Source organism: Rhinolophus hipposideros, assembly GCF_964194185.1.
Source record: "Rhinolophus hipposideros genome assembly, chromosome: 10".
NCBI lineage: Eukaryota > Metazoa > Chordata > Mammalia > Chiroptera > Rhinolophidae > Rhinolophus > Rhinolophus hipposideros.
In genome coordinates, this window is record NC_138056.1 from 37,917,885 (window position 1) to 37,934,474 (window position 16,590).

Genomic DNA, 16,590 nt, shown 5'->3' on the forward strand with positions numbered 1-16,590 from the left:
TAAGCCATTAATTATATCATTAGACATTTTCATTTTAGATTTGGGATTTAAAAAAAATTTTTTCCCATCATAAAAACAGTAAGTGAGATTTAGAGGGCCAAATTATAAGGTGTATTATCCTTTTTTATCAGTTTATTTTGATTTATTGGCAATAATTTACTTTGTAAGTCTCTGTGGACCATTATTTATTCAGGTCATGTCACAGTATTATCGTCTATTCTTTAAATTATGCTTGTTAAAAGTCTCCAAGATTCTGTGTCTCAGAAAACAGTTTGATTTCTTTTCATGGAAAGGCTGCTGCAGTTCTGCAAATTGGGAGAGCATTTGCTGACATCTGTTGAAAGAGCCAGGTTTCTGGTAACATGTGGTTAAGGAAGTTTTCTGCACTTGGTAGAAGGCAGGAGGAAGTTTTTTTTTTTTTTATCATCACACTGGCTTTCCTTCATTTATGCCTTCTAGTGCTGTTCATTTATTTGTGTAGATCTGAGTTTCTCTATGGTTTCATATACCTTTTGCCTAAAGAATTTGCTTCAACTTTTCTTGTACTGCAGGTCTGTTGGAAGTGAATTCTCTTGGTTTTTGTTTGTCTAAAAAAGTCCATTTCTGCTTCATTTTTGAAAGATATCTTTGTGGATATAGATTTCTAGGTTGACTTTTTTTTTTTCTTGTAGTGCTATAAGGATGTTTCTTCCTTGCCCTCTGGCTTGCAGCACTATAAAAGATACAGCTCCATTATCTTCTGGCTTTCTAATGAGAAGCTTACTGTCATTCTCATGCCTCTATGTAGAATGTGTCCTATATTCTCTGGCTGCTTTTTAGATTTTTTTTTCCTTACCACTGGGTTTTGGTAATTTGATTAGAATATGCCTTGGTGTGGCTTTCTTCATGTTTGCTTTGCTTGTGCTTCATGGAGCTTCTTGGATATGTGGGTTTGTAGTTTTCATCAAATTTGGGGAATTTTTGGCCATTTATTTCTTCAGCTATTTTTTTCTGTCCCCTCCTCCTTCTTCTCTTTCTGGAGACAGCATCCAGGCTCAGAGAATTGTTATACTTGTTCTGCTGGTTCTTTCCCAAGGTCTCTGATAGTTTTTTCACGCATGTGTGTAGATCAGTACTCAGCCAAAGGCAGTTTAGTTTGGCAATGACATAGAGCATGTGTCAGGATAATGCTCCATGAGACTGAAAAAGTAAGTTGGATTCATTTGTGGGAGACTTTGAATAGCTGGCTAAGTAATATGGAATTCAATAAGAAGGCTGTGAGAAGTGGCTGAAGGTATTTACATGTAGTGTGAAATGATTGGTGCGCAATAAGGATTAAGGTAGCAGCAGCAGGTGATCACACTTAGCTTCACCAAAATGGGAAAACCTGACATTATGTGCCTCCTGATGCAGTACAATATGAAATATAAAACATCACCTATCTGGTATTCTAACCAAAAGTGGGGGACATTCAGTCAAACAACTGGCCTGGACTCTGAAAAGTCCTTGTGATGGAAAACAATGCAGAAAGCCAGGGGACTGATCTGGATTAAAAGGGGTTAAGGGGAATAATAGACAAATAAAAGGCATGAAACTGATCCTGGATAAAAAAACAATGAAAACATTTTGTGACAATTAGGACGATTTATTTGAATTTAGAGTGTATAGTAGATATATTTTGAGATTGTTACATTTCTCAGGTAAGATAATGATATTGCAGTTATACAGGAAACTGTCCTGATTCTTAAGAGATATATGCTGAGGTATGTACCGCGCATTTCCCCGAAAATAAGACATAATCGGAAAATAAGCCCTAGCATGATTTTTCAGGAAGACATCCCCTGAACATAAGCCCTAATGCATCTTTTGGAGCAAAAATTAATCTAAGGCCTGGTCTTATTTTGGGGGAAACACTGTATGAGGTGAAGAATCTTTCACATGTTTAGCTAAAAAAATAAGTGTACATATATAAGTAGAATAAGAAAGCAAGTATAGCAAAATGTTAACAATTTGTAAAAAATATCAGTCTCAACTTTTCTGTGGTTGGAATTTTAGTAAGATAGCATTGGCATGTGAGGAGGTTAGAGTAAAGCCAACAGTGAAAAAGGCATTGCTATCTTTTCAGTTGAGAGTTAATGAAGGTTAGAGGGTGGCAGCTAGAATAGAAAGGAAAGAGAAGGGTGGAGATAAAATCTAACGGATGTGAAATCTCATTCAAATGAAGTGAAAATTAGTTTTATTTCTTGAATTATGAGTTATAATAAAGTGACGTTGCTGCAATTGCTGAATCATGACATTAACCCATTTCTCTATTTTCTAGTCTTTTATCGCTGAGGCCATGTTGCTTATGGCCACTATCCTTCATTTGGGAAAATCCTCTCTTCCTAAGAAGCCCATTACAGATGATGATGTAGATCGTATTTCCCTGTGCCTCAAGGTCTTGTCTGAATGTTCACCTTTAATGAATGACATTTTCAATAAGGAATGCAGACAATCCCTTTCTCACATGTTATCTGCTAAACTCGAAGAAGAAAAATTATCCCAAAAGGTAAGGTATATATGAAAAGGCCATAAAAGTGCTTTGTGGCATTTTTTTTCTATCCTCATATGTGAGGGCTGTCCCTGTTAAAGGCCTACAAAAAGCTATCTTTCTTTCCATACTAAAGAGAGATGTGTGTTTGTTTTCTCAACGCAGAAAGAATCTGAAAAGAGGAATGTAACAGTACAGCCCGATGACCCCATTTCCTTCATGCAACTAACTGCTAAGAATGAAATGAACTGCAAGGAAGATCAGTTTCAGCTGAGTTTGCTGGCAGCAATGGGTAACACACAGAGGAAAGAGGCTGCAGATCCCCTAGCATCGAAACTTAACAAGGTAACAAAATGTCACATACACTGGTACGTTATTTAAATTGACCGATTAAGAAAGTAGTAATCAGGAAGTTGCTGGTCCCGCTGATTTTGAAAAGAAAAATAATGAGTTATACAGCATCAGTTTTTGTCAGGTCACACTGACTGATAGGCTTGTTAAACATGAATTGAAACTCAGACACTGATAAAGTACTTTACTATACTATAGTAGTATAGGTCCAGTAGACGATTTTATAGTATAACTTGTTCCAGTTGTGTATGGAATAATAATCTGATACATACTGCTGGAGATCCTCAGAGGTTAACTAAAGTTTAGAAAGGCCAGGGCTCTGGCTTCCCGCACACCCTGTCCTCAGCTTTTCCTATGCCCTGTTACTTTACACAGAGCAAGTCTACTTTTATATTCTTTATATGTTGAGTTCCAGATAAGATTTTATTAGGAAAACTTTTCTGCACTCAAAATATATAAATTTACAAATCAATGATCTAGTTTAATCCCTTTATCTGTTAGATGAGGCAACAGTCTCAAGCTGATATTTTTGTCCAAGATAAATAAGATTAGTAGCAAAATTCAAACCAAAACACTTTATCTCCTTTCAAATTGGGAATTGATTTCAACAATATTTCAGTTACAGGTTTTTAAAATTTTATTTTTAAAAATTTTTAAAAATATACATAACATCAAATTTACCCTTTTAACTATTTTTAAGTGTACAGTGCAGTGGTATAAAGTATATTCATATTGTACAGCCATCACCATCATCCATCCGCAGAACTCTTTCCATCTTGCAAAACTGAAACTCTGTCCCCATTAAATAATAATTTCCCATTCCCCTCTCCCTCATCCCCTGGCAACCACCATTCTACTTTCTATCTCTATGAATTTGACTGTTCCAGGTACCGTATATTAGTGGAATCATACAGTATTTGTTTTTTGTTTGTTTGTTTGTTTTAAGATTTTATTGAGGAAGGGGAACAGGACTTTATTGGGGAACAGTGTGTTTTTCCCAGGACCCATCAGCTCCAAGTCAAGTTGTCCTTTCAGTCTTAGTTGTGGACGGTGCAGCTCAGCTCCAGGTCCAGTTGCCGTTCAATATGAGTTGCAGGGGGCACAGCCCACCATCCCTTGCGGGAGTTGAACCAGCAACCTTGTGGTTGAGAGCATGCACTTCAACCAACTGAGCCATGCGGCCGTCCATCCTTTGTTCATTTTTTAATCCTGTGTTTTTGTATTGAGTTATAGGAGTTCTTCATGTATATTCTGGATACAAGCCCCTTATCACACATATGATTTGCAAATATTTTTCTCCCATTCTGTGGGTTGCCTTTGTCTCTATTAATAGTGTTCTTTGATGCACAAAAGTTTTAATTTTAATATAGTCTAATTATGTATTTCTTATTTTGTTGTCTGTGTTTTTGTTAAGAATATTTTGTTTTAAAAGTGCTATGTTTTGGGTGTTGTAGAAATTTTTGGGAGGAAACATTTAAAATTTTATCTTTTTGTAATTACAAGCATTTTTGCTATTTAGTTCCTGAGCTTGGGTAGCAGGGACTGCCACGTGATGTGAATTTTATTGGATTCTTGAGTTTTGGAGAACAGCTAGTGAGTTTAGATGCTGAGGGATTTAACTGAAATGTATCCAAATCTATTTAGTTCCTAAATTGGGATAATGTGTAATGTATTTGCTAGACATATTTAATGTCTTTCTACTACTTTTTTGAGATATAAACTTCAGGACCTGTTATTTCTAATGTCTCAGTTTTAATTACCGTTTCTGCATTACAAACAATTTTATTACACCTGTTTCAAAATGACTTGTCTAATCTAAGCACATCCGTTAATTATCTAAAAGACTTAAGTCATTTGGCTAATATACTCATATGTTTGGCTAAATTGTCTCAGTCATTTGATTATCTCTTTATTTTTGTTTTGTAGGTCACCCAGTTGACAGGTTTCTCAGATCCTGTATATGCAGAAGCTTATGTTCATGTCAACCAGTATGACATCGTGCTGGACGTACTTGTTGTGAACCAGACCAGTGATACTTTGCAGAACTGCACGTTAGAGTTAGCTACTCTGGGTGAGGAAATTTACCTTCAAGACATTTATAGTAAACCTTTACAACAGATTATTAAGGGAAGTACACAAGTTTTAGTATGAGAATTCTCTTGAGCCCTTTGTGACATTTTGAGTCAAAGCTTAGTTTACATTTAATACCTAGCCCTCAACTCCAGTTTTCTAAGCTTCTGTGATACTGACTTTCTTATGTTTATGCTCTTGGTACATCCAGATAGGTTTTATTCACTGAGTTCAATCGCAAATGTCAGTTTTTCTAGATATAAATAAGAGTTGTTTAAGTTACAGATTTATCATGTAGCTCACTTGGTTAAATTTTTAATTGCCTTAATACAGAACTAGGCATTTTCTGTACTAGGTATTTCATTATCGATACATACTGCATGTAGCCAGGGTAATATATCATTATCATATTTAACAATGTGAGATGTCTTTCTTTTTTCTTAGTAAGACACATGAATCAGACTGATCACTTCTACATCTGGCTTTGAAGTTGGGAAATACAAATTGTACACAGGAAGAGCACAGTGCCCCTAGGAAATTCCAAATGGCTTAAACAAGAGTTCAAGGACTTTAATTAAGATATCAAGGGAAAACATACTTCTGCCCTCAGCATAGCTTGATGCCTATATAAAGAACTTTGTTTCTAAGAAGTCTTTCTGTAGATTGTTTTATCTTTCTTTGTAATGGAGTATATAGTTTATGATTTAAGCTTTTTGAGAAGTTTGTATTCATTCATTGAAATAAAATGCTGTGCCCAAAGTACCCTCCCCCACACACACGAATTAAATACAGAATTTTTCTGAGATGCCTATTACCTTTTAAAGGAAAATGTGCAGATTGGTATGAATAATAAGGTATTAAATGATTTCTTTGTTTTGTCCCCATAATATTTCTTCATTTTGTCCTCATAACCCTTCTCTTATTCCTTCCTTTGCTAGAAACTGTTAAGCTGCATACATTTTAAGGTTTTATAATTTGAGAGGTTCATATACATGTATTTTTAACCATGTCTAAATATTTTTTTCAGGGGATCTGAAACTTGTAGAAAAGCCATCTCCTTTGACTCTTGCTCCTCATGATTTTGCAAACATTAAAGCTAATGTCAAAGTAGCATCAACAGAAAATGGAATAATATTTGGTAACATAGGTAAGGAGCTATTTTACAGCATTTGATGTTTGAATATTTTTATTAAAGAATTTATATGATGAGTAGCTGTGTGACATTTCTTGAGGACAGGACCTGAATCCATTCATACGTTTGTTTCTGAAGCACCTGCTGAGATACTAAGCATTACACTATGTTCTGGATGTACGGAAGTGAACCAAATGGAGTCACTGTCCTCAAGAAACTGTCAAGCAGAAGGAGGAGATAAATAAATATATAAATATGACACAACGTGATATGGACTAGTTTATATACTGCGTGCTTTGGGATCATGATGGGGAAAATGCTAACAGTATGGAAGGCTTTATAAAAGATGAGAGTATATTATCAAAAGATAGCATTTGAACTAAAGTCTAAAACTTTGCATAGGCATTTGTTGCCAGGCAATTTAGGGACTAGCTTATACAGAGTCATTCAGTCAATAAACATTTTTTTAGCAGTTTCTGTGGTAGGGATGTGGTCTACCATGGCAAGGAACAAAAGATCTCTGTCTTCGGATAGTTTATAGTCTAGTAAAGGAAAACAGATATGTAAAATATGTGTGCGATACACAATGGTAAGTGTTGAGAAAGAAACCTGTGGGAGTCTATGAAGAGATGAGGTCAGTTCTCTCAAAGCTGGTGGGAAAGGTTAGGAAAGGCTTTGAGGAGGAGCTAATGCTCAGGGAGGGTTTTGAAAGATCAGTAAGTGTTCTACAGATCGGGATTCAGCTGGAACAAAGGCAGGTAGTTTGATATACCTGGAGTTTACAGCGGGCGAGAGGGTGGTGGTGGTAGAGAAAAAGAGGTGAAGAAGGTTACAAGGAGCTATATTTTACTTGTCAGGCTAAGGATTTTGTACTTTATCCCGGATATAAAGGGGAGCCACTGAGGAATTATAAGTGAGTGAGGTACATGATTGAATATTTCTGTGACCGCACTATAGAAGACTGATTGGAAGAGGCAGGAAGATTAACTAGTAGACTATTGCAATAGCCCAGGTGAGAGAGAACGGAGCTTGAGCCAACACAGTAGTGTTTAGGGTGGAGAGGACTAAATAGAATAGATATTAAGGAGTATGTTTATAGGCTGATTATAAGGGTAGTGTTTAGGATGGAGAGGACTAAATAGAATAGATATTAAGGAGATAGAATGTCCAGGACATGGTTTCTGATTGAAGAGGAAGTGGCTAGAGTAATGCTCAGATTTCTTGCTTGGGTTTATTGAGTTGATGTTTATATCAGTTACCAAAATGGAATATAGGAGAGAAGAACAGATTTGAGAGAGAGGATAAGTTAAATCTTGAGTAGGCTTTAAATAATAAAATGTCTGAAGATATCCAAGGGCAGGTTGATAGGAGTCCGGAACTTGAACAGGAGGTCTAAATTAGAGATAAATATTTGTGTAAAAGCCATAAAAATGGAAGAAATCACCTAGGGGGGCATAAAAAATGAGAAGAGGTGAGATTTGAAAAACAAATCCAAGAGAACCGCAATATTAAAAGCCTAGTCAGAGAAGAAGCCTACAAAGAAACCTAAAGTGTGGTGAGAGACATAAAGAATATTTTTCAAGAAGTACCAAAAGCTGCAAAAGATCAAGTAACATGAATTCTAAAAGAAGGATCCTTTGGATTTGGTGATTTGTTGTACTAAAACATTCCTCATGCGTGATAAACTGCAATGGTGATAAACTGAAGACTAAATAGAAGATGGAGAAATAAAGATAGTGATTGTACACTATTCTGAGCGTAGGACCTTGGTTTTGATAAGAATGAGAGAAGGCAGTAGCCAGAATAGAATTCGAGGATGAAGGGAATTTTGGTTTTTAAGATGAGAGCCTTGAGTATGTTTATAGGCTGATTATAAGGGAAGAAAGTCAGTAGAGAATACAAAGGTAAGGACATAAGAATGAAAGAGGTAGTGATTGATGAGGAGAGATCTTGAACCAAAGCAGAGATTACAGATGGCAGGAAGTATTTACCCTGGAAGAGAAGGGGCAGCACGTCTCTGATACAAAAGCTAAGGAAGTGAGAGTGCATTCAGAGAAAGATACATTTATTTTTAGATGTGGAGCTGAAAATTATTGTTTTTTAATTGGGGTGACAATGGTTAGTAAAATTACATAGGTTTCAAATGTAAAATTACAAATGTACAATTCTGTAATAACCCCTGTTTTCTCTGCAAGTAGATAGGGTGGGAGAATGTCAAAAAATGAGGCTAGAAGGAGGAAAGGAAGGCTCCAATCAGATGATCACTTTCTAATGTGGAAGAGACTGTCATAGAAGCATACAGTCTTGTACCATTAAGTACTGTGGCTCAGCAATAGGCATTCAGAAATACTAGTTAAACACCTGCTATGGGAACAGTACTATTTGTGTATTCTCCTGGAGTGCCTGACACACAGCACCAGTGTTTGAATCCTGGCCCCCACCACTTCGTTCTGTGACCTTGAGCGACTTAATTACCTTCTTTGTTTTTGCTTCCACACCTGTAAGGTAGAAAGTAATAATACTGTAACATAGGATCATATAACAGGATTATGAAACAAATAACATTTGTAAAGCATTTAGAATAGAGCAGTGTATAATAATAAGCTTTAGATAAATATTTGCTAATACCATGATTCTTATTTGGAAATATTAAAACTTTTTAATTTAAAATTTGCCTCTGGTAATTGGGGATTATTTTGTGTGTGTGTATTGCAGTTTATGATGTCTCTGGAGCAGCAAGTGACAGGAATTGTGTGGTCCTCAGCGATATTCACATTGACATCATGGACTATATCCAGCCTGCAACTTGCACTGATGCTGAATTCCGTCAAATGTGGGCCGAATTTGAATGGGAAAACAAAGTTAGTCCCTGGGAGATTTCCTTGAACTCCTGTCTTTGTTTCTTTTTGGCTAGATTTTCCTCTAAAATTAATCCCACTAAAAAGTGTCAGATATGAAAAGAAAAATCTTTCAATATTTATTCTTGCAAATTAGCCTTAATTGGAAGTCATGCAGGTAGTTTGGTAAGTTGCTGTTGTAAATTGATGAGAGTAGCAGTTCTATAATTAATCTGATGGATTGATTGATTGATTGATTGATTGATTGATTGATTGATTGATTGACGTTATAGACAACATTCCATTTCTTGTATGTATGAATAATAATTTATCATTAAATCCAGTGTCCAAAGAGGCTTTGCAAAGTCAGTGGCCAAGTGAGGAACTTTGTTTCTTTGAGGCTTGATTTTTATTAGAGATATTTTATATTTAGTATGTTGATCTTCTATGAAGTTGTATCTGAAAGTTCTTATACCATCCTGCAGTTCGTTGGATTTTGTAGATGTCATTTACTGTTTTGTTGCCCATCCTCCCCACTTAATACTTGGAAGGAGGGTCTCGTATGACACACGAGTGATTGTTTCTCAACCCCAAAATAAGAAATTCACAACTTTTTCATTGTTAAGAATTATAATCTCCTTAACTTTTTTCTCCCTCTGTACAGGTGACGGTTAACACAAATATTATTGATTTGAATGACTATTTGCAACACATATTAAAGTCAACCAACATGAAATGCCTCACTCCAGAGAAGGTAAGATTTGACTGAGAACTTGTTAAATCTGATAGTGCGGTGGGTTCCTCGCTTTCTTGTATTTCCTCTAGTGTATTTTTGTTATTCAGCATGAGAAAAACAGTCACTCTGGACTAGCTAAAAGAAGTTATTTCATAGAACGTATGACTCTGCTTACACCTCTCTACTGGAATATGCCAGCCTGCTTGTTCTTAGTGCAGTGACCCAACTCAATAGTCAAATTAGTTTTTCTGTTCAGTCTTCTCTCGTTTATCTAAAGGCTTATTCTAAAATAGTTTGTGCTACTCGATTAGAAAATGTCCATGATGTCTTCTGTTGGCTCTGATTGTGGGTCAGAATATAGCTGCCTAAATACAGAGTTGTTGATAGACTCTGCTTTTCTGCTGTGTTTGAAAAAAGACTAGAAAAACAAAAAAAGAAAAATGACTCTGAGGCTCGAAGGAATATTTTTCTTTATAAAATTTCTGCTAATGGTATAATACTAATTTCATCAGTAAAAGGATGGCTACTATCAGACAAGTAGATTTTAATTCATATTCGTTTATTTAACAAATACTGAGCCCAACAGTTATTCAAACAAATATTATATGCCCAGTACACTTTGAGCTGCTAGATATACAATGAATGAAATTAAAGTAATCTCTTCATGGAGCTTAAGGTCTGGTGTGGGAAGCAGTCACATACCTCTATAAGTAAACAGAGAATGTATAAATACAAATTGGGTAAGTGCTGTTTTCTTTAAAGTCAGGTTTATTGAGGTATAATATATACATGGTAAAATCCACTCTATTGATGTATGTAATTCCATAAATTTTGACAAATTCCTACAGTTTTGTAACCATCACCACCACATGAAAGTACTATTTTAAGTGATAATTCATCTGTGCAATTCAGTCTTTCTTATATATATAGTTCTCTAGTAAAGTATTGAATTTATCACAAATTTCTTCCAGGCACTTTCTGGTTACTGTGGCTTTATGGCGGCCAACCTCTATGCTCGTTCCATATTTGGAGAAGATGCACTTGCAAATGTCAGCATTGAGAAGCCTATTCAGCAGGGACCAGAGGCCCCTGTAACTGGCCACATAAGGATTCGTGCAAAGAGTCAGGTAACACTTGCTTTTTTTGAAGCCATCTCTGAATTGAACAAAAAGAGAAATAATTTTGTCTTTTTTATTTCTGTATGTAGTACCTACCCTCTGTCACTAGTGTTTGTGTGTGTGTGTGGGGGGGTGGTATTCTCTGAATAGGAATATAACTTTTGCTTCATTAAAATGGCCTACCTTTTGGGTCTTTCATTCTGGATTATTTGCTTAAAACCAGATTGAATCCCATGAGATGTTTGTGAAATGAGTTCATTAGAAATTGCTTTGTAAACCTAGCACTAAAAGTGCTTGACCAATAAGGTTTTGATGAATCTGTTTTGTACATCCTTGGTTTCGTTGTAGAATGTGGTATTACTGAATGAGAGCTTGTTCAGGATAGAATAACCTATTGGTTTTACATAGTTTCAATAATTGTAAACATCTTCATTCTTATTTACAGGGAATGGCCTTAAGTCTTGGAGATAAAATCAACTTGTCTCAGAAGAAAACTAGTGTATAAGAATAAACAAAAAAGTCCTTGCAGCTTTACAGTTAAAATTTAGGTATGGGCTTATTGGACTCCAACATCTTTTGTACTCTTTCATGCTTTATGTTATATAGAATCTGAGTTCATGCTGAATGCATTCCAGCCAATAATTTATAGCCTTTCCCTTAAATCAAGATTGTGTTTAAAATTATAGTTTGTCTTTTAACAGTTTTGAATGCTGTCCTCAAAGTATATAATGTTTCTCTCGTGTACCAAGACCATTTTCACAGTACAATAAATAGATCTATTCCTAAATCTTTTGTTATTTTATAAATAAATGTATAATTACACAATTTTAGTTATGTAGCGATGGATTTCTTTTAGTTGGATTATAGGTTTCTATTATAAATTTAAATTACTCTTTGAATTGTGAATATATGAACTTTATTAAGAGAATTTACAAACCAGTGATGTGAAATGGAAAGGCCTTGATTTACTTGATTGATTTTTACTTATTTAATATTCCGGCATTACTATCTCTAAAAATGCCTTACTGTATGTATTCTAAAGAGTTTTTCTCTGGAATTGTGCTCCAGGAAGAAAGGATCAAATAGCTTGAGAAGACAGATCCATTTTCAGTTTAAAAGAGCCTTATGAACCTACTGAAATGAACATACTGTTCTAATTATTCTGAATATGAAAAATAGATAACCCAAACTAGATTTTTTTCCATTCACGTTTACCTTTGGGTATTCCTTTATGTTTGTTAGAAGTTAAATTGGTTCCAGCCAGTTACTGAAGCTGCACTGGGAGGATTCAACTCCAGAGGAGTCAGAAAACCGTCCTGTTCCCATGTTGCCTCGTGCCTTGCCCCTCCCCTTTTTCTCACTTTCACTAGGCTGGGCACCATCACCGCCCAGTATGATTTCCAGATGCCTTCTTGAGCCCAGTGCCCCAGAGTGTGATTGCACTATCCATTTGGCCCTTGCCTTCCTTGGGGATGATTGAAGTAGCTAAGGCTAAACATTGAACTATTATACTGTGTCTTCCAGTTAGGTTTCAGGCTACATTCAGGATGAGTTCATAGATAAGGTCTGGCTGTGAAAGAGTGAAAGCAACAAGTCCTATTTCAGCACTTTAGTGAGAATGGAATGATTTGTTTGGATTGTGAAGGAGAGTGATGCCTTGTATGCCATACACTTTGAAGTCACTTGCTTTTTAAATCAGGAAGAACCAGAGGATTATGAGCATTGAGATCTCAAAGAAAGTTGGTGGCTACCAAATGGGAAAGGTACTAAGAATGCAGGAAGGGGTCAGTTTCATGCATCGAGTCAGGGGCTGGAGATTTGTGATGAGAGCAAAGAAATTGATACAACTTTGTTTGGATTACATCATTTCCCAAAGTATGTTCCATTGAACATTAGCTTCTTTGATGTCATTAGATATTCTGGGAGAAAAATGATTCCATAGTCAAGTAAGTTTGGGAAAAGCTTCGTACCATCCTGTACTTGGGATTCACCGTGCATATGAGCATACTAAAAATTCTGAGAGGTCCTTCAGTCAGGAAAGCAGATTAGTTTGCTTTAACCCATCCTATGTTAATCGTACTTGACCAGGGAATCCTTGTTTCATCCAATACTGATTGACAATATACAGGACAGGAAAAGTGACTTAACATGTTAAAGATTTCGGTTTCGTATTCATAATCAACCAGTATTGCATTTAAAATCACAAGGAATTATGCCTAGAAAGTATGTCCTCGAATGTATCTCTGTTGATAACTCACAGAATATTGCCTGCCTGACCAATTCAGGCCATTTTTGTTGGAATTAAATTGGCTCACATTGCCATTTTCTTAAATTAATAAATAAGGAGAACAACAACAAAAAGATGAACACAGTTGTCAGATATCTGTACTACATTAAGCTGTTTACTTCATTAGCATTTTATAAGCTTTGTGCATTTAATAAATGTAAACTGAATTGGATAGCAGAACTGTTTAGAGAAGCCATTTACACTGTGCTCTCTTAATTAGGATATAATGTACATTAAAGGTTGTAGCTGCTCACATTAGACTATATCATATAATTAGGGCCATGATATCTGTAAGACAATAAACAGTATCTGACACCAAGTGAGGGCATAATAAATAAATGTATTGAATGAATTAAGTTTTGCTGTCATGACACTAGAGGGAGCAGTTACTTTTATTTTGGGATTAGAAGTGATTGGAGTTTCAAGTTTTTGTAAGAAGAAAAAACAGGTAATTTTTTATTAGCAAGGAGATTAATTTTAGCGATATTTTGCTAGCTATAAGAAACTTCTATGTGATTTATAAATAATATAGGAGACAAAAGGACTCATTTCAGGGTATCTAAAAAGGCAAGAGAATAAAAATATTTTTAGAAACTCAAATAATATCAGATGTGAAATACCTGTGCTCCATATTGGGTAAGGTTAGCAGTTTTCCTAATGACTTTTTTTCCCCACACTGGTAAACGTTCTTAGCTAATAATTTATAGCCTTCCCCTTAAGTCAAGATTCAATTTAAAATCATAGTTTTGTCTTTTGTCTTAACAGTTCTGAATGCTATCCTCAAAGTAGGGTCAGGTGTATCAGCTTTCTGCCTTACTGCCCTCTCCCAAATTCTCACTACAGCAGTCTCATCTGTCCCCCTCCCTGAGCTCTGCTCTCCACCCCCAGGATCTCAGGCCTCCAGAGGTAACCAGGTATAGTGCAGAAATTCAGTTTAGAATCAACAAAGCGTGGAGTCGTATCTGCCACTTACTTGCTGTGTGGTCTTAGACAATGGTAAATAACTGATTTATTGAACACATACATGTGGCAAGCATAACACTGAGTGCTTTTGCCGTGCCACATATAATCCTGTGAGGCAAAGGATTGCATCATTTACAGATGACGATTACAGTTTTAATACCACAGATGATTACAGACACCCCAAAATGAGTATTGATAAGCAAAACAAAAAGTATATCAGTGTATAAGTATATACAGAGAGTAAGTTACTTATTAATGAAGGCTTAATAGAGTTGAACCCAGACACAAAGCCAGGATGCCTGGCAGCCGTTGCAGCTAGTCACACATTGCCATCACTGCCTACTCTCTTTGTGCCTCTGTTTCCACATTTCTAAGGTACTTATAATGTCCACTGCACAAAGTTGATGTGAGGGATGAAATGATACAATGAATTTATTATGAATATTTGGTACTTACCCTGTTCCCTCGAAAATAAGACCTAGCCAGACAACAGCCCTAATACGTTTGGAGCAAAAATTAATATAAGACCTGGTTTTATATAACATATAATATATGATATAATGTAATATAACAATATAATATATAATACCATGTCTTATATAAGACCGGGTCTTTATAATATATATAATATATAATATAATACCAGGTCTTATATTAATTTTTGCTTCAAAAGACACATTAGAGCTGATTATCCTAGGTAATCTCATTAGGTGATGTCTTATTACCTAATAAAACATTAGGTCTTATTTTGGGGGAAACATGGTAGTAGATGTTTTATCAGTAAGTACTCATTCCATTTCTTCCCCCATTCACCTTCCCTCCTTACACTACAAAGAAGACAGAAACCAATTCTCATTATCTTCATACTGCCCTCAGAATTTAGATCCTAATTTTATACTTGAATTTCTCAAGAATTGTACTTCATTTCTCAAGAATTCTTTATTTGAGGTATCATTGGCCCGCAACTTAGTAATGGTATCATGTCAATTTTTTTAAGTAGCTCTTGACACTTTTGCTTATCAGCTATTGTTATCACAGCTAAATGTAACTGTCACACCCCATGTACCTCAAGTGATAGATGGTCTGTGATGAACATACTGGTTTTGTTTGCTTTCAGAATGACAATCACATGACAGAAATATGTGCAGCCAGGTTATAGTAACAATGTAATAATTAGAGTTACTCTGATCAGAAGTCACTTCCAGTAATCAGGCCACTTTCTGTTTATTTTCTCTATCTAGCATGACAGTACCTCTCTCATAAGTCATTCTGCAATGATGAAAGAGTGCAAGTGGTATTTATGCCTTTTATCTGGGGTTCCGTATATAACTGAGATTCTGAGAAAACTACCCTATGTATTTTTTGAATAATTGTAAAACCAACGAGAGATAAAAATGGAATGCAACATGGTGGGCTGAAACAGCCCTGAATGAGTTTTCTGAAATCTCATCTCAATTCTCTAGCCTTCTGAAAATAGGTGTATCTTTCTGGGCCTATCTCCTTGTCTGTAAAATAAAATAATTCAGTAAATGGACCTTTGGGGTTTCTGGCTTAAGAAATTCATACCAAAAAGCTTTGTGTTTTTACAGCTACTTCTTCAACAAACTTTATAATCAACTGGAATATTTCCACCTGGATATTACCCACAGACACCACAAAAGTCATCATGAAACGGAACTTCTCTTGCCCCTCAAACTTGTTCCTCTGCTGTGTTCTCTGTCTGGTCACGTACACTAGAAACCCGGTAACCACCCTTAACTCTACCCTCACCCCTCTTCAGATACCAGTCCCATGTTCTTCGTTCCTCAGTAGTTTTCTCATATTTTTTCCCACTCCTGCTGCAAATGCCTTAGTGTACACTCTTGTCATTTTTATCCTGGTCTACTGCAGTGGCCTAACCTTAACTTTCCTCTGTAGTTCTAGATTTAAAGCCTATGCTTTAATCTTGACTACATACGACAGTAGCTAAACAATTCCTTGACCTGCTTAGATTATTGCCTGGTTGGTAATACCTAAAAAAAATAAAAGCAAAGATTTTAGTAATGAAAATTGAAAACAAGACATCCCAAAATGAGTATTGGTAACAGATGGTATTAAGTATATACAGTGTGTACCAGAGGACCCAGTAAATAGTAGATGCTTAGAGTAAATACCTACTGAGTGGCCACATGAATAAAGCATGTAGCTGTAAAGATAACAGGGTGTGGATTAAATTACACTGTGGACATGTGCCTGTGAAATACGAGGTGGGAAAAAAGGCCCCACTCTGTAAGAATGTCTCCTATTAAGATGAATCTGGATATGTTATAGATAATACTGTCTGTCTCTCCAAGTGAATAAAAAAATCAAAATATACCAGTTACAGCACTAGTACATCTTGAAAATAAATGCTGTCTGTCCCCTCTGGTCACTGGGTGTGGCTAAGATATCTCAGTGCTCAGAATCCCTGATTCCAGCTCCTGTGATTTTTAGGTCTGTGTCTTCATCTGTTGGGCTTCTAAGTGACTGCAGCTTCAGCTTCTTCTAGGCCCACCCAAAGAGCTGGCATCTCCTCATAACAGGGAGGGGACCGGATCTTACTGCATAG

At 36.0% G+C, this 16,590-nt stretch overlaps 1 protein-coding gene across 2 annotated transcripts in view; it reads left to right on the plus strand.

Moving 5' to 3' along the window:
- COPB1 (COPI coat complex subunit beta 1) overlaps positions 1–16,369 on the plus strand; it is a 37,326-nt gene extending 20,957 nt beyond the window's left edge. The window contains exons 15-23 of one of the 2 annotated variants that reach the window (XM_081061755.1): positions 2,300–2,527; positions 2,675–2,854; positions 4,787–4,931; positions 5,958–6,077; positions 8,778–8,923; positions 9,564–9,653; positions 10,607–10,762; positions 11,199–11,301; positions 15,593–16,369. In XM_081061755.1, coding sequence (XP_080917881.1) covers positions 2,300–2,527; positions 2,675–2,854; positions 4,787–4,931; positions 5,958–6,077; positions 8,778–8,923; positions 9,564–9,653; positions 10,607–10,762; positions 11,199–11,258 — 1,125 coding nt within the window. In that variant the 3' untranslated portion in view covers positions 11,259–11,301; positions 15,593–16,369. Of the gene's footprint in view, positions 1–2,299; positions 2,528–2,674; positions 2,855–4,786; positions 4,932–5,957; positions 6,078–8,777; positions 8,924–9,563; positions 9,654–10,606; positions 10,763–11,198; positions 13,391–15,592 lie in introns of those variants that run through there. The other variant, XM_081061754.1, reaches the window with a different exon arrangement.
- The last annotated feature ends 221 nt before the right edge of the window (positions 16,370–16,590 follow it).